Source organism: Orbicella faveolata, unplaced genomic scaffold (assembly GCF_042242905.1).
Source record: "Orbicella faveolata isolate gen_17 unplaced genomic scaffold, um_ofav_v1 contig_2, whole genome shotgun sequence".
NCBI classification, from domain to species: domain Eukaryota; kingdom Metazoa; phylum Cnidaria; class Anthozoa; order Scleractinia; family Merulinidae; genus Orbicella; species Orbicella faveolata.
In genome coordinates this window covers 22,439,415-22,462,148 of record NW_028301547.1, presented here as the reverse complement: position 1 = coordinate 22,462,148, position 22,734 = coordinate 22,439,415, and the positions used below count along the sequence as shown (strand labels likewise).

General features: G+C 39.9%; 2 protein-coding genes across 3 annotated transcripts in view; one reads left to right on the top strand and one right to left on the bottom strand.

Moving 5' to 3' along the window:
- Positions 1–11,595, bottom strand: part of LOC149112458 (uncharacterized) — a 31,298-nt gene extending 19,703 nt beyond the window's left edge. Inside the window, exons 1-3 of one of the 2 annotated variants that reach the window (XM_089290340.1) lie at positions 11,525–11,595; positions 11,223–11,337; positions 912–4,504 (exon numbers count right to left, since the gene is read on the bottom strand). In XM_089290340.1, the coding sequence (XP_089146466.1) occupies positions 1,366–4,485 (3,120 nt within the window). In that variant the 5' untranslated portion in view covers positions 4,486–4,504; positions 11,223–11,337; positions 11,525–11,595 and the 3' untranslated portion in view covers positions 912–1,365. Of the gene's footprint in view, positions 1–911; positions 4,505–11,222 lie in introns of those variants that run through there. The other variant, XR_016207462.1, reaches the window with a different exon arrangement.
- A 45-nt stretch (positions 11,596–11,640) lies between these two features.
- On the top strand, positions 11,641–21,635 carry LOC149112457 (ADP-ribosylhydrolase ARH1-like). The gene is made up of 4 exons (XM_089290343.1): positions 11,641–11,741; positions 15,274–15,589; positions 17,238–17,466; positions 20,681–21,635. The coding sequence occupies exons 2-4, from the start codon at positions 15,314–15,316 to the stop codon at positions 21,235–21,237; spliced, it is 1,062 nt and encodes a 353-aa protein (XP_089146469.1). The 5' UTR covers positions 11,641–11,741; positions 15,274–15,313; the 3' UTR covers positions 21,238–21,635.
- The last annotated feature ends 1,099 nt before the right edge of the window (positions 21,636–22,734 follow it).

The following is a 22,734-nucleotide window of genomic DNA, read 5'->3' as shown; positions in this document are numbered from 1 at the left end:
TATATCTTTTGGGTTGTGTTTACAGCCACCGACAGGCATCTAAGGACCTTGTCCTAATGCGGACCTACTTCATATACGTAAGATCTGTGCACGTGCCGTGTAATGTAATAGTCGCTGTTCCTCAACATCGTAAAATATGTTTTGCAAATTAATCAAAAACATATACCAACTACGTTTCTTGACCATCTGATGAAACTGCAGTATCGCAAGAAGATCGAGAAAAATAGTGAGTTGTTGTAGCTTGTGCCCGATATCAAACTTTACCCAAGAGGGGGCTATTACAAATGTACACTACAATAGCTTGCAATCAGCCGGCTGTAATTGCACAATATTTGACTTGATCAGATTGTCCCTCTTAATCGGGAAAGGGACCTGTATTACGACTGGGAGGTGCTCGAGACATGGCTTGAAATTTGAATGATTTTGCGTGTAAACTGGAGTATGACGTTAACGTCCAAGCATGGGCTTACATTTAATTTGTCCTCGGGGCGATTCTGAATCTCGTTTCCGGAGCCCGCACGTTTTCGATCAGCAAGAGCCGAAGGATCACTGCCTCTGCCAACGAGACTGGGCTATTCTTGGAGGTATTTTTGGCACGCTCATCGATCATTCTTCGAAGAAAGCTGTGGGTCCTGAATAGAGTCGTAGACATATACTTGGACGAGATTTGCGTCAAAAAATTTTGAAGATGCAAACAGATTCCGTGGTGAAAATGATGGGTTTCGTGACTGCAATGCTTTAAGCTTGTGTTTGCGGAACTAATCATCGGAAAGCGTTGTGTGCCCAGATTTAATTGGAAAGACTACTCAGTTACTCAGTGTTCAGATGACGAACAAGGGAAAATATAAACTCATCTGCAGAACTCCAACTTTTGGCCGTACGTAAGCAAAGTGTCGAAAAAAACGATTAAATTTCAATTCTGGTGACGTTTATTACTATTAAGGGAAGTGATCATGACAAGTGTACTCGGACAGGACCTACAATACCACGAGAGCTGCATATCTTGTTTACCAACTCCCTCCCAACGCTAACGAGAAACTAGGAAGGTCCTCCTATTAACACTTCCCTGAAGAGACCGCAACTGACTCCCTGTACTAAAACGATAAGCTAGCTTATTTCGTCAATATTCCGCACCAAGATTTGTGAAACGTCCACTCAAATTCGTATTTGGTCCTACCTACTGAGTGATATTGACTTCAACATGGGATACCAAGTAGACGTAAAAGCAGTGAACAACGACGGCAACACCGTTGATCAAAACGAACGGTACTATTACTTTAATTTTGGTTTAGTCACGCAGTGGTGCGACAAGAGTCGCCGAATAGGTCAATAATTAACAGTGTTTTGGGCAGTATGTCAAGCAAGTTACAAGATCATACAACAAGAGCGAGCCTTCAGACGATACTCTCCTTGATTTGCCGCATAGCGAGTTGATGAGCCCAGGTTGGTCATTGAATAGTAGTCGACGGATTCAACAGGTCCATAATGAGAATGAAGTGTCTCCACTTGGTCTGAAACTCGTTTTAATCCTTCAACCGCAGACTTGTACAACATGTGGCTGGTTGGGTACACACCAGCATAGACATCTACAGCTTGCTGAAAATGGTTCTCTGCAACATCGTACTCACTACAACGTTCGTGTACCAAGCCAAGGTTGAGCATGCAGTCGCCCACTTTGCAGTGGTTACCTCCCAACACTTTGATCCTGATTTGCAGGGCACGATAGTGGAAGTCTTTGGACTTCTCCAATTCACCCAAGTCCATATAGAGCACACCAAGGTTGCTCAGTAATCCTGCTATCGCGGGATGTTCCTTGTCTAAAATCTTTTCTCGAATACGCAATGCAGTTTCGTAACAAATTCTGGTTTCTTGAAGTTGGCCAGCAAACTTATACGCCAGCCCGAGGTTATTATAAGATTCGGAGATCATCATGTGATCTGGAAAGAAAAGTTTTTGTCTCATTTCCAGCGCCTGCTTGTGGTACTGTATCGCCTTGTCAAAGAGACCGAGTTTGCCATACGTAATTCCAAGATTGGTCAAAGAATCCGCCATCTCTGGGTGCACTTTGCCATAAATAATTTCTCTCAGTGCAAGAGATCTCTGGAAAAAGTTTTCTGCAGTTTCCAAGTCATCCAGAACACTGTGGATAACTCCAAGGTTGCAAAGTGAAGCAGCGACATCGGCATGCTCGTTACCATAAAGCTCTTCTCTTATTTTTAGAGACTTGTGGAAGTAGTCTTTCGCCTCTTGAAATTGGCCAAGACTGAACAAAACATTTCCCAATTTGTTCAAGGAATCCGCAACTTCCGAAGTGGGGTTTTCTAGTTGAAGGCGTTCTAGAAGAGCCAGAGCATTCTGATGCTGTTCTTTAGCTTTCTCAAAATTCCCTAGCTCACGATAGACAACGCCTAGATTGTTTCTAGTTGTGGCGATAAACCGGACAATGCCTTCATCTTCATCTTCGCTTTCATCATTACAAATCTGAAGGGCATATTCAAAATACGTTTTGGCGGCATAAAAGTAACTATGTTTCCTGCAAACGTCGCCAAAACTGAGGAAAGCATTTCGCAGTAAACATTTGGTATCACTGGTTATGTCGAGTGCCGAGATGAACATTGTTTCCAAGTGACTGCTGAGCGATTTCAAATGAGGAGCCATCATCTGGGATAAGAAATGGAACTCCAAGTCAAACTGAAGCAGATCGTGTTCAGCAAACGTGGCAAACGTCTCAATGTACGACATCACTGAGATCATTGAGGCCTTTTCTTTACCATGTTTGTCAAAAAGGTAGCTCTTGAAGACATCATGTACGACCTGGTGCACCTTTATTAAAGGTCTTGAACTATCTTCTGAGGGAAGCTGCATTAGCAGAGAGCACCTGGAAATTTCAGCAGCGGTCATGTCCTCGTCGAGGTCTGGGTCCTGCTTGGTTACAAAACTGACTATCATGTCAAGGCCAACGGGTGCTGGAGCACACAAAGCTAGAAATTGAACCACGTGTTCAAATACGTGATTCTGGACCAGCTTCTGTAATGCCAGCGAGACAGCTGAGGTCATCGACAACGGGTAGCTCTTGCTCGTCCTTTCGTAGACCTTTTCTGTCAAATTCCGCTTCCCCATTTCCAGTTTCTTGAGGTAGCTCTTCCAGGTGAAACTGCTAGGAACTGGGCTTGTTGCACCTGCATCACGCAGATAACGAACATAGAGTGCTGCAGAAGCAATGGCCAAAGGCTGGTAATCTAAGGCCTTTAAAACTGAGTGTTCATCTTCCTCATCGTGGCATGAAAACTGGCATATACTTCTCAGAAGACGCAAGGCGTCGTTGGCTTGCATTCCCTGACTCAGGGAAACATGTTGGCAAATGGGGTCAGCAAATGGTAGATTGGTACTGTCTTGTGTTGTAACAAGAACTTGTCCACAACCTCCCCAGTCTTCATCAGGGAAGTAGCCTCGAATGCTTTTCAGGTCATTTGCATTGTCAAATACAAGCAGCCAGGAAGAATAGTTTTGCACTTTGGCAGAAACAAGGGTTTTGAGGTGGGCAATTTTTTCATCGGGCTTCAACTTTGAGTCTGCACCAGTTATGGTGCTCAGTGAGTATTCTGTGATTCCCAGTTCACGGGCAAATTTCTTGTAAGAATTTAGCATCGACTCTTCACTTTCGGCATTCAAAGTCATCACAAATATACGCTTGTCCTGATTACTGTCTTTCACGTTTTTATCATAAAATTTTTTTCCAACTTCTCGAGCAATCAGACTTTTGCCACATCCTGGGTTGCCAGAGGCATAAATTGTCACAATTGAATCATCTTCCTGAACTTTGCTTTGGAGATCCACGAACTTCTGCATGATGTCTTCAACTTCCGTACTTCGTTCGGTAACCTCATGGGATGGCTTCAGTGGAAGCAACATAAAGGATTTGGGCTTAGCCTGTACCTCTTCCTCCAAGACACCAATTTGCTCTTGAAGCTCTTGAATTTCCCCGGTTGGAAAGCTCCCTTGGTTACTTATTTTTTGGAGTCCTTTCGTGTCAAGATGAAGACCCTTGAAGGCATCTGAGACCAGCTGTACATTAGCCTGAAAATCAGATTCAGAAATCCTAGCTTGTGAAAGATGTGCAAAAACCCCATTGCGGAAATCCCTTAAATCGTCGACATTAGTTGCAACTGTAGGACGCAACAAAGGTCCAAGTGAGTCAGAAAAGAGAATTGCAAAAAAAAGACATGCACAATCCCACTCGCTGGTGTTTCCGTTTTGCATGATATTAAGAAATCTCTTGTTTTTGTTTCGGCTTCTTGGTGATTCCATGTCAAAAAAGTCCTGCCCATTTTTGGCAGTATCTTCCCATGGACCCAGCCTACATCCATGAATTCTGTCCCATTCTTCTTTGAACACTGACTGTAAACCATCCCTGATGATGTCGGAAGTGATGTAACAGATACGGAAATAATTGAGCTCTTCCAATGTGAAAACCTTGTCTGACATGTTTACCCTATGCGGTTACCTGCAAGTGAAATTTGAGCTGTTAAACTTTGTTTGGAGAAACATCTAGCCTGAGTTTCAGGTTTTCCGAAGGAAGACCTGATGCCCAGGTTAATTAACAAGTCACATCGTTGGACAGGGAAGGAAAAGATCCTAAAACAATTTGCCAAATGATCTCCTGGTTACATTTATCAACAAACACAACAGTGACCCTCTCCTCCGCAAAGGTTCGAAACGTTTGTTATAGAAAACCGCTGTGCGAGGTAAGTGCAGGCGCAAAGTCGAATGGATCATGGACAATTTTGAGAAGCGTCACGCGTCAAGTAATTGAATATGTTGTGATCATGTCTTTTTTTGAGAGTGAATCAGATTTTGTCTTTGATTGACAGTTTTTCCTTTTTTGGAGTTTAACAAGCAGTGAGGATTTTTAGCAGTAGCCGTAGAAGGTTAAGTCGAGTCGAAAAGAAAACCGTGATATAAAGTGAAGTTGCTTAGAGGCCGTAAATTAAATCGTTGTTGGAACCGTATGTTTGTTTGCCATGGTTTATCTACGCTACAGATCGTAATCTTGCGCCTGCATTCATATCGTTCAGCGGATTCTCTCCACCCGAAAGAAACCTGCGGAGGAGAGAGCAACAGTGAATGAAGGCACCATCCACCCTCTCTAAATAAAGTTGATTGATTGATTGATGGGTTTACCAGTCATATTCAGTGGTGTGTACAACAAACACTCCCACCTCGCTACCTATACGGCCATGCAGTTCAGCGACCTACACAGCTACCGTAAAAGTTTGGTCATTAGTCCCCCCCGCCACTGCTTATAAGCGAATCTAAGAAAAAACCTCTCCCGGGTATTAGTCCTTAACGTTAACAGGTCCACAAAAAATTCTCACAGAAAACGTAGAGTGAGGAATAATCTATTTTTTACAGTCTCCATTCAAGAAATTGTTTTGTGTTTTACGGCTGGGTACACATAAATTTAAGTGAAATTTTAGGAAGTTTAAAAAGGGATTAAAAGGAAAACTAGTGAGAAAATCTCAGATAGTGCAGAGTGTAATTTACGGCTCTGATGCAATAGTCACGCAAGTCCTCACTCCTGCTGCTCTCTCCCTTGGTAGTCCACTAGGCCTTTTCCCCTTTGCAGAATATGAGCGGACAAAAACTTGATATGACATAATCTTAGCCGTGTGTATGTTTCATGTTTGTGTTTTGCCCAAAAATAACTTACAATTACCGTTTGTCAAGACGGTTTTAAATTTATTGCGGTATTTTATCTTGAGTTTCGTTCATTTTGTAGCATTACTTTTCACACCAACGTTTGTAATTTGATACTTTTGTTTTCCTCGCCAATGTATGCAACAAGATACCTTTGTTTCCAAGAAAATGTAAGAAAGATGTGTATTTTTTTAACTTACTGCTGGAGATAAATGGAATATAAAAGTTAAATATCTGTTGAAAAATCGAAGAGGAACGATTTTGTTTCATTCAAAACGTAAATTTTCATTTCACCGATAAACAAGAAGTAATCTAATTATCAAATAGTCACGTCGAATCACAGAATAGTGCGTTCTAATTCTGTTGCCAGCCGAGTTGGTGTAAACAATAAGACCACATCAAACCAGTAGAGTAATACAACTGAGGAGCGTTTCAACGAGAAGTATTGAAGGTAGAGATCTTTACTCGACCGAAATTATATCCCAAATCGGTGAGCGAGTCGCCTAATCGACTGATGAAATTAATTGGAGGTTTCAGTAAGTGCCACGGAGTCTGCGGCAATAATAACGAAGTTTCTTCTGTCACACATTTACTAGTTTTACATGTAACTAACGCGGGAATGTTTCGGCTGAATATGATCTTTGGGTTCTCTTTCATAGAAGAGGAAACAAACAAGCTGCTGAGGAGAGGCAATATGTTCCGATTCTCTATTTCAACCCTGGCAAACACACAATAGTTATAAAACAGCAGACGACGTTTCTTGAATAGAGCTAGGGAAGATTCCAGAAGATACGCAGTCACAGTAACGTTCTTTGCACTAAAAAAGGAGAACTGACGTTACCTGAAATATAACTGCCACCCCCAGCAAAAACGAGAGTGTGATATCACTCTTTACAAAAAATAAAAAAACCGTGTATCTGAACTCGAGAACGGAGTTTATCACACTAGCAATGCTAGAACACATGCGTCTTATATGTTATGAAATGTATCTTTCAATTCACCTAACATATATGTTATGAGTTAATTCGCCATTGCACAGACATTTCTTTATTATTTGGAAAATTATAGAAAAAAAAAACCCAACAGTAGCCTCTTTTCAGCTAACTACTGGAAATCTTAAGTTTTGTTCTTCTTTGTACTTTGCCGATTCTTTGTACACCTGAGCGTGTGCAACGCTGTTTCACTAACTTTCGTTTAGAAAACAAGTAGTTCGTTATCGGGTCATTTGAGTTTCTTTTTATTATTAAAATCTACCTTCCGTTCCCTCAGAAACTAGCCAGCTGAACTACTTTTCATTAATGAAGTTTTATTAGTTTCCTCGGAAGTTAGCCAGCTGAACTGCTTGTCACTAATGGAGTTTTAGTGCTTTCTATTCATAGGATAAGTTTTCCTTGCTGTCGGTAACACCAATTCAGAATTTCAAATTTAAGTATCTCACTTTAAATTTGCTAAGTTTGTTCTATCTTAATCTCAGCCTGTGTAATTTTAATCCTAGCACTCTATTTTTAATTTTGGAAGCCTCGTGGTGTTGATTAGAATTCGCTATCTTAATTAAGTACTTTCCGCTCGTATTGTATACCTGAAGTTACATTAGCATATTGTAAACACTTGACGTGTAAAGGATGATATATAAGCAAGTACGTTTGTAAAACTTTTTCGATTACATCGGCTACATCGTTACGATTCTACAGCGGTTACTCCGCCGAGTATGTCAATTTCACCCTCGACGTTAGAGTGCAGAATAAACTACTGTTGGACCAAGTTATGTCTCTTCCTTGACGTCCGTAGTGAAGACCATTGAAGTAGATCCTCGTGTACCAGGAAATCGTGACGAATTTCCGTTCCCGCAGCCAAGCAGTGCTCTCCAGAGTTAGATTCCCCCAGTTGTCAGTTCAAGTGTCCGTTCAGTCCGAAATTTACAGTGTTGCAGGAAAAACTTATCGTCACAGTAGTTTACCGAAAAAACTTATCGTCACATATAGTCGACTTTGATGCTAACTAATCTGCGCATGCGTTTAGAGCAAATTGCTTCTGTTCTTGAGAGAATGGCACCACAAGGATAGCATGAGATTTGCAAAACCATAAATATATTTTTACCATGTTAAAAAAACAGGCAACGTAAAGACGACGCGTTTTGCGTAGTGCACTCGGGTACCTACTGCACCCAAGCCCCCTTCCCGCAAGGTTAATTGATTTTAAAACAACATCAAATCTTCAAAGTTTCCTATTTCCATAAATTTTACTAATCCTTTGAGAAAAACTAGTTATCCCCAAATCTACCCAAAAATCACCAAAAAATTTACAAAACAGCCCAAAACGTAGCTACGTGAAATGAGCAAAGAGATTTTTCACTGCTTGAAACGTGAACGAGATATTTGCATTCAAACCATAATACCCAGCAAAAATACGGCCTTCATGTTAACCCCCGCCTCAAGTGTGCAACAGTTGTTAAATCAAAGGACTCCATGCAATGATGTCTGTTCTTCGTGTATTTGTTTCCTTACAGATAATGGAAAACTCCGGTGGAAAGCATCCCCAGTAGATACAGAGCCCTCCGTATATGAGCCCCAAAACCCCTTATGAGGCTTTTAGTCAAGTGACTACTGGTGACTCTGTTCTGAGCACAGGGAACCCAAGCTCCAGCTGTAAGCGATGATGGCCTTCTTACGTAATAGTGATCATGGCAAAATTATATTTAAAACTTTGTATGGGAATATTTACGATCGGTTTTAGGGGAAGAAAATACTAGAAAACTCTTAATAATAGAAATGCCTTATCGTACTCCCACCCACAGTGTTTAGCTCGTTGTCTGTTCGTTTTTTCTGCTAATTTGAAGCGGTTTTCACGAGTCTAACATCGCTTCCGATAGTTCCTACTTCTAAATTAAAGGAAACGATAACTCGCTATTAAAATCACCAGAAAAAGCGAACAGACGACAAGCAAAACACTGTGGAAGTAAGATAAGGCATTTTTATTAGACCTTTCTGGTATTCCTATTCGTAAATATTCCCTTACAAAGTCTTATAGTCATGACCACTATTACGTGATCTCTTCGTAAATTACTACGATTATCAGTTGAGTAAGGCACGAGGGAAGTTTGGTTACGAAGTTTTGGCCTTAAAATTATGGTGTTGTCACGGGCAACTTACCTCGTTTCCATTGGTAACAATATCAACGGCCGTTGGTCGCCTGTCGCGTCGCCTACAATTTCGCGCGCTTTGCTGCCAATGACGTCAAAGGCCGACAAGTTACCAATGGATACGGAGCCAGTTGCTCGTGACAACAACAAGATTTTTACGTTAAAACTTGGTGACCAAACTTTCGTCCCGCCTTACTCAACTGATAATCGTAGTACAATGTTTGGAGAGGAAGCCACATCAGCCTTAGCTTGTTTTCATCCGGGTCCTCTATACTGGTCGAACTGGAATTCGGAGATGTTGGTTTTGTGAAGGGAGGAAAACCGGAGTGCACATGCATAGCCTGCAAGCAGGCTCACCTTTGAGGAGGCACTTGTGCTGGTAAAAGTGGCATATTATGCTACTAGCATTGCCCGATTTATTTCTACATTATGCTCAAATTATGCTCGTTTTTGAAAATTATGCTACTTTTTCTTTAAGTATACTTTTCAAACAAAAAAAAAAAACACAAAACAGCTCCAAATTATATATTTACTGTCAAGAACGCATGAGATGCCCCCTGGTCTTGTATTTGCTTGTATTTGCTTTGCTTGAGCGGGTTCTGGCCTATCGGGTGGCTGTTCTTCCTCTCGCATGTGTAAGTTTCTCGACGCCATTTTGTTGCCTGTGAATACGGAAACTGGGACCCACAGTCTCACTTCCTGTGTACCCAGTCGTATAGACGACGAATGATGCAGTACTGTGCCAATCTTCTCCCCAGTTTCTCCTCCCCCCAGACATTGCAAAATTGAAAATAGACTGAACCGTGGACAGAGCTTGAAAATAATCAACCTTTTACTCCAAGCAAGTAATGACTCTAGTAATGTTCCCTTCAAAAAATTTTTAAAATAAGCTGATTATGCTAGCGGTGCTACTTTTACAAAAAGGGCAAAAATTATGCTCATTTTTCCAAATTATGCTGAAAATTATGCTAGCACAATCTATAGATCGGAGTCTCTCCGCCGCTGCCTAGAACAACAAGGCATTCGCACCGTCTTTAAGTCCGACACGACACTTCGGTCACACTTAGTGCGACCAAAGGACACCATAAACCCGGCTAAACAAGATGGTGTTGTCTACAGGATTCCCTGTGAGTGCGGCAAAGTCTACATCGGGGAAACAGGGAGATCTATGCAGGAGAGGATCAAAGAACACGACAGGGATATACGACTCGCCCGAACCCAGACCTCCGCCGTTTCTGAACACACCCACGAGACCGGCCACTATCCTATCTGGAATGAGGTCAAGTTTATTGATCGAGATCCTCACTGGTACACACGTAGGGTCAAGGAAGCTATTCACATAAGACTTCACCCTAACAACATCAACAGGGATAGTGGAATTGAAATTCCTGAAGCATGGATACCCACGATCAAGAAACACAACAACAGGAGAACGGTACAACAGCGGACCACTGAGGGAACAGCTACTCGCCGGAATAATGGAACAATAGGAGGATCGAAATGCACCAATCACAGCCGACCTTTGTGATATAAATGATACCGTGCAATCAGTCGACCTTATCGCCTGAAGAAGACTAGCAGTAAGCAGTCGAAACGTCGCGATCTACATCTCAAGTGACTACATCGTGAGACAAACGATAATACCCTTTATTATTGCATCTACCACGATGAATAACAACAACCTTTTCCTCGACAATCTATAGATCGTTTTCACTGTCACACAATTAAAAAAATAATAATAATAAATCGAAAACCATTCACTGAATAAAGTCAAGAAATTGTGATCTTATAGGAAATAGATAGAGAATACACTTCTCCAAGTTTTAGGTTTGTGTGTTTTCCCAGACTGCAGATATTTGTCGAAATGTTTCGCAGAAATTTACAGAGCCCAGCATGGAAACGCCATGTTGGTGCACCTCTGTGGTGCACCAATATGGCGGCCGGAAACTAGTGTAAACATCAACAACTTACTTTGGCTATCTAGGCGACTGATTATCTGTACTGAACAAAAAAATTGACATAAGCACTTTTCCTAATGATCTAACTTCTGAAAAAGCTAAAAGCGAAAGAGGAACTACACGTAGTCTTTTGCCGTCTGTAGTCTGAGATGGTCGCCGTCTGACATTGCATCGATACACGTATAACGAAAGGACCGAGGATTTTCGCCTCGCTATATACAGCCCTGGTTAGGGTGATAGAAATGAAGAAATTCATGTCATGTTGAACTATCAGTTTATACGGAAAGATCCAAAACAATACGCAATACTAAAGTACGGTGAGATCACTTCGACTAACACATGCGGCATAACTGCGTACTCTTGAAGTTTGATGGAGAAGGAAACGTGATCAACATTGATACTTGATCTGACAGGTTATTTTAACTTACCATGAGAAGAAGATGACTTGTTTTGACTCTTTAGAGAGGTCGTCTTTGAAATTCCAGCTAAGTTCAGACGGAAAGAATATTACATCCGCTCTCTTCCGTCATACTCCGATTTTGTCTGTGGATACCGATGTCACGTAATATCAACAATTTTTCACATAATTCAGTGAACAAAAAGACACTTCCATAGATCTATTTACTACCCCGAATGTAGTAAATATGAGAAATTTCATAAGAATCTTTTACAAACTCATGAAATATGGGATCATGAACTTGCCAATTTTTACAAAGAAATGTACGCTTACCCTCTGGCTCAAGTTCGTTTATTGATCCTAAAATTAGCTTCCTTCGTCAGACAAATTTACCGGGATTGCGTGACGAACAAGAGACTGGATCGAGTTCGGTTTAGAAACTTTTCCTCGGTCCAGTCTTCATTATAATTGACGTGCCTAAGTGCTACTGACGGAAGAAGGAAAGTTCTCTTCGAGAGTTAGGTCATGCAAGGTTTGAACTAGTCTACAGGTAAGGGGAAATTTTGTCAAGTGATAGGAGAAAACAAACGTGTAGTTTCAATTTCGCTAGTCTTGCACTGAAGAGAGAAACGGAAAGTTGCTGAAGCTGGTAAAAGGAGATTTTCCGTGGAGATCTTTTAGAAGTGTGCAGCTTTCAGAAAGCATATACCGATACCAGAATGTTGCATTCGAGGAATAGCAAAAAGCGTGCAAAATGTTTGTGCCACAGTACATTAAGGTGTTACGTAGAGGTTTCAAGAGTGAGTGAAAATGAAAGGTGAACAATAATGAAATGCATTGTCTGAAATGAGGATAAGAAGCCCCACTGAAAAGGAAATCTGTTGGGTTTGCAATTTCAGGGTGTCTTCCAGTGAGAGAATTCCCTTGGGAACATGTGTATGATATAAATTTCATTATATGGCAGAAGCAATAACCAAACCTTAGTTTCCAGAGTGTTCTTCATGGATTCAGCCAGGATGTTGCCTATCTTTGTTGGATCATGTGCACTAAAGTCATCAGTAGTGGAGTGACAATTGATACTTTCGATTGATACCCTTGATCAATACTCAGCCAACACTCCATCGACACCCTGGTTGATACTCCATTGACACTCCATTGACATCTCGGTCAGCAGTCGGTCAACAGTCCATTAATTTTCAATCAATGCATATGAGTCAGGTGGCACTCGACCAACTATCAATGGACTGTTGATCAACAGTTGATTGAGTGTCGACTGAGTATCAATTGGGATGTTGATTGAGTACCGATCAAGATATCAATCAAGTATTGAGCAAAATGTTGATCAATGGTATCGATTGAGGGTATCGATCAACACTCAACTGCAAATGCCTTTAGCACAAATGATCCTCTTTGTTATGCCTCTATCAGTGTTAAGCCTGAGGAGGGTGGGGATCCTGGTCATACGTGTGGCATGTGACTTGTCAGAAGAAGTTTTGGTTAAAATCCCCACCGTAGCGCCTGGAACATGGGTAAAGTCAGATCAAATATATCCCCACCTAGCGCAGCGCTGTAGCGTGTTGCCCTGCAGGTATTTGTTCATTTCAAGAGAGGCATAATTTCTTGCTGTCAATAGATGGAAAATATTAGAAATCCAATGCTTGATTGTCCAAGGAAAAGTGACACTATAAATTAAAAATCCACACAATCTATGGAACGCCAGAACTGTCTTATGATACTTTTTTTTATTATATTGGGTGGTTATGTCATTATATTTAGTACTTATGTTATTATATTCGGTGATTAACTCATTATACTCGGTGCTTATTCCATTATACTCGGTGCTTATGTCTTTATATGCAGTGTTGTCTTCATTATATTCGGTGCTCATTCCATTATATTCGGTGCTTCCCTCGTTATATTCGGTGCTTTCTTCGTTATATTAGGTGCTTTTTTCATTATATTCGGTGCTGTTTTTATTATATTCGGTGCTTTCTTCATTATATTCGGTTCTAACTTTGTTTGGTGTTTTCTTCATTATTACGGGTGCTAACACTATTATATTCGGTGCTCTCTTCCTTATATTCGGTGCAAAGACCATTATATTCGGTACTTCCTTGTTCGGTGATTACTTCATTATATTCGGTGCTTTCTTCGATATGATCGTCACCAGTCTTCGCAAGGGGCCGTACAATTTGGAGGTAGTCTAGGGAAAGCCGGGAAAAACGGGTGTCACAAAAACTCAGACCCCGAAACCTCAGACCCCGAAAACTCAGATCCCTCGAAATTAAAAACTCAATTGTTATCACCTGAATTGCTCTATGGCCACAATGGGGCGAGATGTTTATCTTCTCCGGTTTATGTTGTCACGTTGATCAAACGATGAAAAACAAATATGTAACTTCTCAGGTTTATCGCTGTCTTGTCAGTCAAACAGTGAAGAACTAACAAGGTTTAGAACAGCAGCCGACACTGTGTTTCAAAACAGACCTTTTTTATGCAATCTTATGTAGCAAAAAAACTGTGTTGTTCTCTGAAACATACTCGTTTGATCGCAACCTGCTTTTTGAGTTTATGTGCCTTGCGTGACTGTCGGCACATAAAAAGTCAACAGGTAAAAAGCATGTGAAGGTCGAACCGATTAAACCACGATGTCTGGTCTCGAAATGTGAGTGAACGAAAATTGAAAACTGGCGCAAAGGCCCCGCCACGAGGCAGATTTAATAATTAACTAATCCAGGAGGTATGAAAGAAAGAAAAGAAAAAAAAAAAAAAAAAAGAAATAGAAGTGTTTGGTTTGAAACTTACTGGTTTCTGTAAGAAATATTCACTATTCCTGTTATAAGTTGGAATGCAAACATGGCTATCTCTATGTACTCTTTTTTTCTTTTTTTTCTAAATTTTGTTAATTTCTGCAGGTTACGTGCCGACAGTCATGCAACACACATAAAGTCAAAAAGCAGATTGCGATCAAACGAGTATGTTTCAGAGAACAACACATTTTTTTGCTGCATACGACTGCATAAAAAAGGTCTGTTTTGAAAAACAGTGTTGGCTACTGTTCTAAACCTTGTTAGTTCTTCACTGTTTGACTGACAAGACAGCGATAAACCTGAGAAGTTAAATATTTGTTTTTCACCGTTTGATCAACGGGACAACATAAACCGGAGAAGATAAACATCTCGCCCCATTGTGGCCATAGAGCAATTCAGGTGATAACAATTGAGTTTTTAATTTTGAGGGGTCTGAGTTTTCGGGGTCTGAGGTTTCGGGGTCTGAGTTTTCATGACACCCATTTTTCCCGGCTTTCCCTAGACTACCTCCAAATTGTACGGCCCCTTGCGAGGACTGGTGATGATCATATTGAAGAAAGCACCGAATATAATGAAGTAATCACCGAACAAGGAAGTACCGAATATAATGGTCTTTGCACGGAATATAAGGAAGAGAGCACCGAATATAATAGTGTTAGCACCCGTAATAATGAAGAAAACACCAAACAAAGTTAGAACCGAATATCACGAAGAAAGCACCGAATATAATAAAAACAGCACCAAATATAATGAAAAAAGCACCTAATATAACGAAGAAAGCACTGAATATAACGAGGGAAGCACCGAATATAATGGAATAAGCACCAAATATAATGAAGACAGCACCGCATATAAAGACATAAGCACCGAGTATAATGGAATAAGCACCGAGTATAATGAGTTAATCACTGAATGTAATAACATAAATACTAAATATAATGACATAACCACCCAATATAATAAAAAAAGTATTATGAGACAGTTCTGGCGTTCCATACAATCTGTCACAATTTACCATCCCTATGCAAAACAATTTCTGTGGATATCTAACAGTCCTTTGCCATCACTGTATTACAGTGTAGTTCAATTAGACACTATGGATGTCAACTGTACAAAACGTATTTTGAGCCCTAGATATATACTAGTAAATAAACAATATTGGTAAATATCTGCTGCATAGGCTGAACTGGATAGTACTGTGCCTAACTTAATAAATAGTTGCACACCAGAGGAGAAAAGTAATAAATAATTATTTTGCTTCCTTTCCCTCAGCTTAAAAAGACTCATCAATCATTAACAGCCACTATTCAAAATGCCTACACTTGATCAGTTCAAAGCATCCATGGTCCTCAGTGCAGTGGGGGATGCATTGGGCTACAAGAATGGCGAGTGGGAATTCTGTCACTCTGGAGAGGCTATTCACCAAGAGCTACAGAGCTTTGGCGGACTTGAGAACATTGATATTAAAGGCTGGGTTGTGAGTGATGATACTGTCTTGCACCTTGCCACTGCAGAGGCTCTTGTGTCGTCATGGAAAACACGTCAAGAGCTGTTTCTTAAGATTGCTTCAAAATACAAGGAAAGTATGGTAAGATGGCAATGTTAACTATGGTATGTTTATTTGAAATGTTTGTTTTCTTTGTTTCAGTGGCATGCCTGAAAACTAGCCAAGCTTAGTGCTTGTATAGCTAAGTGCATGACAACTATAAATAAGATTTACATTTACATTTTACATTACATCATTTAACTTTTGGTACACTAACAGCCATTTGCTTGTTGACGCATGGTGACCATATGGTTAGCATGCTGCACTCTGGACCTAGTGGTCCAGATGTGAGCACCAGACAGGGTCACTGAATGGTGTTTTTGGGCAGGATGCTACCAGTATACTTTAACAGTGCCATTCTCCACCCAGGTCTATAAATGAGTTCAAGGGAATTTAATGTTGGAGGCACCCCTGCAATGGAAAGGCATCCCATCCAGGAGGGAGGAGAAGTAGAAATACTCCTATTCTCTTAATGCTATGGAAACTGAGATAAGCTCTGGTTGTTAGGACCACTTGACCCCACACAGCAGGGTTGGACACTTAATTCTGAGAACACTCGCCATTTGGGCGAGTGACCCTTAAAATGCACTCACCAGGACCAGTTTTCACTTGCCCAAAAGTTTACCCCCCCTCCCCACTCATCTCTCCAACCATTTTACTAATCTTTTATTTTTACTATTTTTACCATCAAATCGACTCCGACAACATTCTATGCGACCAAAGTTTGTTTGTTCTCAACACACCACTTGCTAATCATTCCTCTCTCCTCATCATACTTAAACCACGTCTGGCCAACTTGCCATTTATAGAAAACTTCCTGGTCCTTTGTCTTGTTGTATTCCCTCATATCAGGGGCAGCTTTCAGGGCTTTTTCGTTCTTTTTTCTCATCATCAACTTTAGAAATATATTTCCACATATTGGCCATGATCAGCTTACTCCATTTTTAAACTTATAGAGAGAACACACATTAATCAGAATGCTGGGAAAGTACGGGAAAACAATTCACTTGCAACATTATCGAACACGTGGCAGACTAAAGATTATTACTTCAAAGGAAAATTCTATTTAAAGACCTTAAACCCCAAGAAAACACAATGGAGGCACTTCTTTTATTGATGAATCTTCATGAGATCCCTGTAGTTTGCAAGTAAACATGTCTGTTCTTCTCAGGAGCAGTCCTTGGGTGCCATGTTTACCTGATCACCAATGGCTTGATAGTGACCAACAGTACCGCTTTGTACAAGTACATGCGTTACGTAATTAGCACTAAGAGAAAGCCATATTTGTCTATTTTCGAAGCCCAATGTTGCCTTTCAGTGCCTATTTATTAGACAGTTCAGAATATAAAGCTTTATAAAATAGAAATGGTAAGTTTATGTTCTGAGATTTTCTCAGCAAAATCGTATTTGCCAAATGGGTGAGTGGTCCATGATTCGCACTCACCCGACACTTTAGACACTTGCCTGGGTGAGCGGGCAACTGCTAATGTCCAACCCTGCACAGACTTTACTTTACTTTTCTATTAGAGGGATTTTGTGTTCATACTTTATTGATTTGAACACTCTTTCTAGTCTGGAATTTTTCCTCAGCCTGTAACTCCCATATGTGTCTTGATCAATAATAATAATTAATTTGAAAAAATGTTTCTTAATGACTGTTTAATTTTTTTAAAAATACTTTAATTTGTAGTCTGACATGGCAGGACGAGCACCAGGGAACGCAACATTATCAAGTTGTGCGCATCTGAGACCTGGACGACCCCAAGGATTTGTGGTGCCATTTAATCCCAGAGGGGGTGGGTGTGGTGCAGCCATGCGTTCCATGTGTATTGGTCTTTTGTACCACTCACCAGAGAAGCTTGAAGATCTGATTGCTGTTAGTGTAGAAAGTGGCCGAATGACACACAATCATCCAACTGGTATGACCATTACTCACAAGTGCTTTACTTTATTCATTTCATTTGCTCACAGTCAAATTGTTAGCATGATAATGGATTACATCATTTAGGAAGTACTGCTTTCTTTGTGCTCTCTCATGTTGCTCAGCCAAATAGAGACTATTTCTGTTATGAGTAAAGACACAAATAATCCATCAGTCTGTGGAGGGAACTGCTAGCAATTGCATTTATTTACAAAAAAACAGTGAAATACAGATAAGCAGTCAAAGAATCCTAACGGTTTCAAGTCAAAGGTTAACAACAAAAATATAGTAACTTAAAGTAAAATAGCCTTTGTTTAAACTGTTCATCTTCAAATGATGTGATTTTCGCAAGGAGTGGCTTATAAAGGGATACATTATCCCAGTGGGAATCAATAAAAAAGAAATGCTTAAATAATGTTTCTACTTGAGCTAGCAAGAATTCATATCAACTATGCAAGAAAACAATGATAGTATCACTTCCTTAAAGCTGATCACCTCCACAGCACTGTAAGGAGTGACATTGATGATTGTTGGATGGGAAATTTTAGGGTATAATTAACAATTAGACCCATAGCCCATGAGGCGAAGCCGAATGGGCTATTGACCCGTGGCCCTTGAGGGCGAAGGGTCTAATTGTTTTAGTATCGCCCAACTAGTCGGACAGAAAAGGTAATAATAAAGTTAGCAAATGCAAGTTGAAGAAATATTTATTTGGAAATAAAACAAAAGAAAGCGTCATGCTCAATGGCGCCAATTTCGCTACTTGATGACTATTACTAATAGTCCCCTAGTAGCGTAGCCAATCAAAATGCAGGATTTGCATTAGTCCACTAGTTGGGTGATACTAATATGAGATATCCAAGCATGCCAATATTTTGTTTTTTGTTTGTTTTGTTTTTGTTTTTTTTTATTTTTTATTGATTTTTTTAATTTTAAATTAATTTATAAACACAATATACATAGGAAAAACTAAACAACATAAAAAGAGGAAAATAATAATTTTACAGCACAATACTTACTTACAGAACAATATGATAGTTAGTTACATCCTTTAGTTTACATAGCTAAAACAATATAGTTTGTAAATGTCCAGTTTTTTTGTTTGTTTTAAAGTTTCGAACAAAAAGGCAGCTCTACTAATGCTGCACTTCCTACATATGTACAATATGGTAAGCATTATATTACTGACCAAAAAAAAAACATAGACACTATTTACATCATTTGCTTAGTTACTGGTAACAAAACAAAGAAACCACCTCATCAATGCATGTTAAATGATATGCTGAAAGGATTCTTGGAAAGCAGTCATAGACTTGTTTTTAAATGCTATTTCTTTCCATATATTTAATTTTCTTTTAGAAGTATGAGAAAACTGTCGAAAGAGAGCTTTTCGTTTTGTAGGCAGCTGCATTATATAGAAAATTTTGCAATTAGAAGCACATAATTCAAAGAGTATCTGTGTTCCGTTGTGGTGAAAACACCCTATAAAATTATACTATTTGATAATGTTAGCTGCTTTTTCGTTACATTTTTTCACCAGTTTTGAAGAGTTTTCCAAAAGGCTATAATGGAAGAGCAGCATAAGAACATATGATCTAGGGAGTGTGTATCAGCTAAGCATTGAGGACATACATGGTGTGTCAGACGTTTTGGCTCTAAAAAGAGACATTTTAGTTGTGAGAATGTTGTGTATAATCGTATTTTGAAACATTGTTATTTTAATGTCATATGTGATCTGGAAAGGTTATTCATACACTTTTTGGACTGTTTCAGGAGTGAGACCATGTTTTAAGAATTTAGTTTCGGCAGAAGGTGGTATGAAGAATTTCTTCAACAGCAAGTTGTACACATATTTGGTGGAAATGGTTTCTTCTTTTTCCTCATTTTCTAAGCATCACGAAGGAGGATTTTCAGATGCTAACCTCCAAGAAGTTGATATAGAATTAATAAGACCAAAGTAGAGGGTGAAGGGCCTTTTGAGCTTAAACTCATAACAAAAGTTTTTAAAGGACAGGAATTTACCATCCTCTCGAAGGAGATCCTAGATTTGTATTATATTTTTGTCAAGCCAACTTTTGTAGAGTACAGGTTTACTGTTAATTAAAATTTTTCGATTATTCCAAATTACCTCTTCATAAGTGAGAGGAGTCTCACTTCTAAGAGAAACAACGGCAAATGACTAAAGATTCCATAAGAAGCGTGCCAATGTTGCTGATATGGGTGGTTAATAATTGTATCAGTTTTTTTTTTTTGGACCTTCATTTTTCCCCTTTGCAGTCCTTAGAATAGAAAGAATTAAATCTTGAAGCTATCTTCCAAGCTAAAAGTACTTCTTAGTGGCTTAAGTTTTATTTTTTGTAACAATTATGTGGGTCATTAGGTTTACAGGAAAGAGCATTGTACTTACTTTATTTAGGTCGTTTTCCCACGGTGGAAGAAAGGGCTGGCGAGAGAGCATTATGTGATCACCCAAGTGATGCTGTACGATGCACTATAAATGATAGCCTAATGTAACAACTCAATTAAAGGGTCTTTGCTAATTTGTTTGTGTGTAGCTAGCCAAACTAAGGGCAGAAAGATATCTGTCCTTAGATCAGTCACTTACTAAGGTGTTATCTAATAAGGTAAACTGTTTGTCAATACAATTACAAGTAAACAAACCTGTCAAAAGTCATATTAAATTTTGAATATTGAGAGGTGTGGTGGCGTAACGGCTAGCGCGCTGGACCCAGGATTGATCAGTCTGGGTGTGATTCCTGGCTGGGGTAATTATGTTGTGTTCTTGGTCAAGACACTGTACTCTCACAGTGCTTCTCTCCACCCAGGTGTATAAATGGGTACTGGAAAATCCTGTGATGGGCTAGCATCCCATCTATGAGGGAGTAGAAATACTCTTAGTAGCTTAATGCTCTAGAAAAACTAGGACACTTAAGGCCAACACAGACTTTAAAAATGCCATCGCTATTCTCAGGGTTTATCATTCTCAGCCATTGACATCAGTAAGGATCTGTTGTCAATATGTTATCTTGAGATAAGTTACCTCGTAAATCCACAAATCATGCAGGCATTCATGATCAGTTTCATGGTTACTTGTGCAAAAAGGTTTCATTTGAATTGGATACGAGCTAGGATGTAAAAAATTAGATTGTATCTGATAGGACATCTCAGGTTTTACAAGACAGTTCAACATGTTGTTGCTTTGTTTGTACCAGGCTACCTCGGTTCCTTGGCGTCTGCCCTATTCACATCATTTGCTGTCCAAGGAAAACCCGTGAGGGAGTGGGGTGCAGCACTCTTGTCCACCCTCCCCAAAGCCATGGATTACATCAAAGAGGTTGATCGTGATGTCGAGGAGAATGAACAGCATTGGCCTTACTTCACTGAGGCCTGGACGAGCTATCTCTCTTCCCGTGGAATTCTTCAAGGTACCAGTGACCCAGTATTTCCTGAACCTTTCCCTATTAAGGAACGCGACGTGTTCTACAAATCACTTAGTTTCAACGGGTGGGGCGGGGCCAGTGGTCATGATGCACCAATGATCGCTTACGACGCCCTCCTAGGTGCAGGGGCATCCTGGGAAGAGCTTTGTAGCCGAGCCATGTTTCATGGCGGTGACAGTGACAGCACAGGAGTGATAGCAGCAGCTTGGTGGGGAGCCATGTATGGTATGGATGAAGTTCCTGTGGGTAATTACAACAATTTGGAATACAGAAAAAGGATCGAAATAGCAGCTGCTAAACTGTTTGCCAGGGCTCAAGAGCTCGCTTAGATCACCGCCAAAGATTTGTGGCAAACCGCAATGACGATTATGATAACAATTCTGCATGACACTACTTATTACACCCACAACAGGTTATTATCAGATACATTTTAATGATGAAGATGATGATTGTGGCAGTTGATAAATTTGACATCTGTGAACGCTACAACTACAGCACTGCCAATTTTTGTTTACACAAATGTGACACCTTAGAGATACGTTGATTATATCATTATACAATGGAATAGGGTACAAGATTTTTATGATTGTAATATTTATTACCAGGGCCCCTCTGGACACCAGCCGTGATGCTGAATAGGCCACCCTAGCTAAATAAAGTTTTACTTTCTTACTAAGATGAAATTATAAGACTGAGCCTATAATCCTATAAAGCCATCTTACCAGTTGATCGAGATTTTCATTTTTCTTGTATCAAAGTGTTTTTTACTGCTTACGTTCAGTGGAGTTTGAAATTAGCCAAAGACAAAGTTGGAAGACGGAAACTAGCATTATATTCAAGCATATTAGTGTGGATACTGTCTCGACTATACAGCACTGGCCACATGTGCACATAGCGATTCAAAGTCATGAAACAACGAATGATGGCGCTCAAAAAGAAGAGGACAAGACAAGGAAAGCGGACAGTGAAACAGTCCGTATTTTTGTGCCATTTCGTTGGCTAAAACATAGCTTTCGGAGATGTCTGGGACGAGTAAGGCAGTTCGCGCGTCAGGTCTCTCTTCTTCCCTGCCCCTCTCTCTCGCTCCAGCGGGCGCGGAAGAAGAGCTCGTTGGGAACGAAGCTGACAGTAACGAGTGAGAATAACACAGCAGAGCCAGAATTGTATCACCCATAAATGTAATAAAAACCATAAATGTAATACCAACCATAAATGTAATAAAAATTAACCATAAATGTAATACTAACCATAAATGTAATAACTTTTAACCACAAATGTAATAAAACCACTAACCATAAATGTAATAAAATTTGCCCATAAATGTAACAAACTGAACAACCATAAATGTAATAAGGCTTAACCATAAATGTAATAAACTGGCTGTGACTTCCAAATCAAGGGGCTACAAACTTGCCATTCTCATTCTTCGTGAAATTGACTTGAAATTTTCAATAAGACCCCTAAAGGCCTGACTCCTTAAAGAAACAAAAATACTATTTCTTTGTGTGCAGTCCTAAACGAGGCCCATACGGCGTGAAATATCGCGGTTTTTCCCGAGACACCCTAACGAGACCAAACTTACTAAAGAAATTTAGATCCCAAAGTATAGGTCCAGTAAGGTTTTGCTATAAAGAGTGACATAGTGTGTGTGACACCTCTATAATACGGACAACGGACTCTTAATCTCGGCCCCAGAGATCAAAGTACACCTTATTCCGGACAAATCCGTCTGTCGTGTGATTTCCGGATGAAGTCCGTTTCGTTCCAGAATTCCAGAATGTATATATAGGAATTAATGAGGCACTTAAGAGTGGGCGTAAATAAAG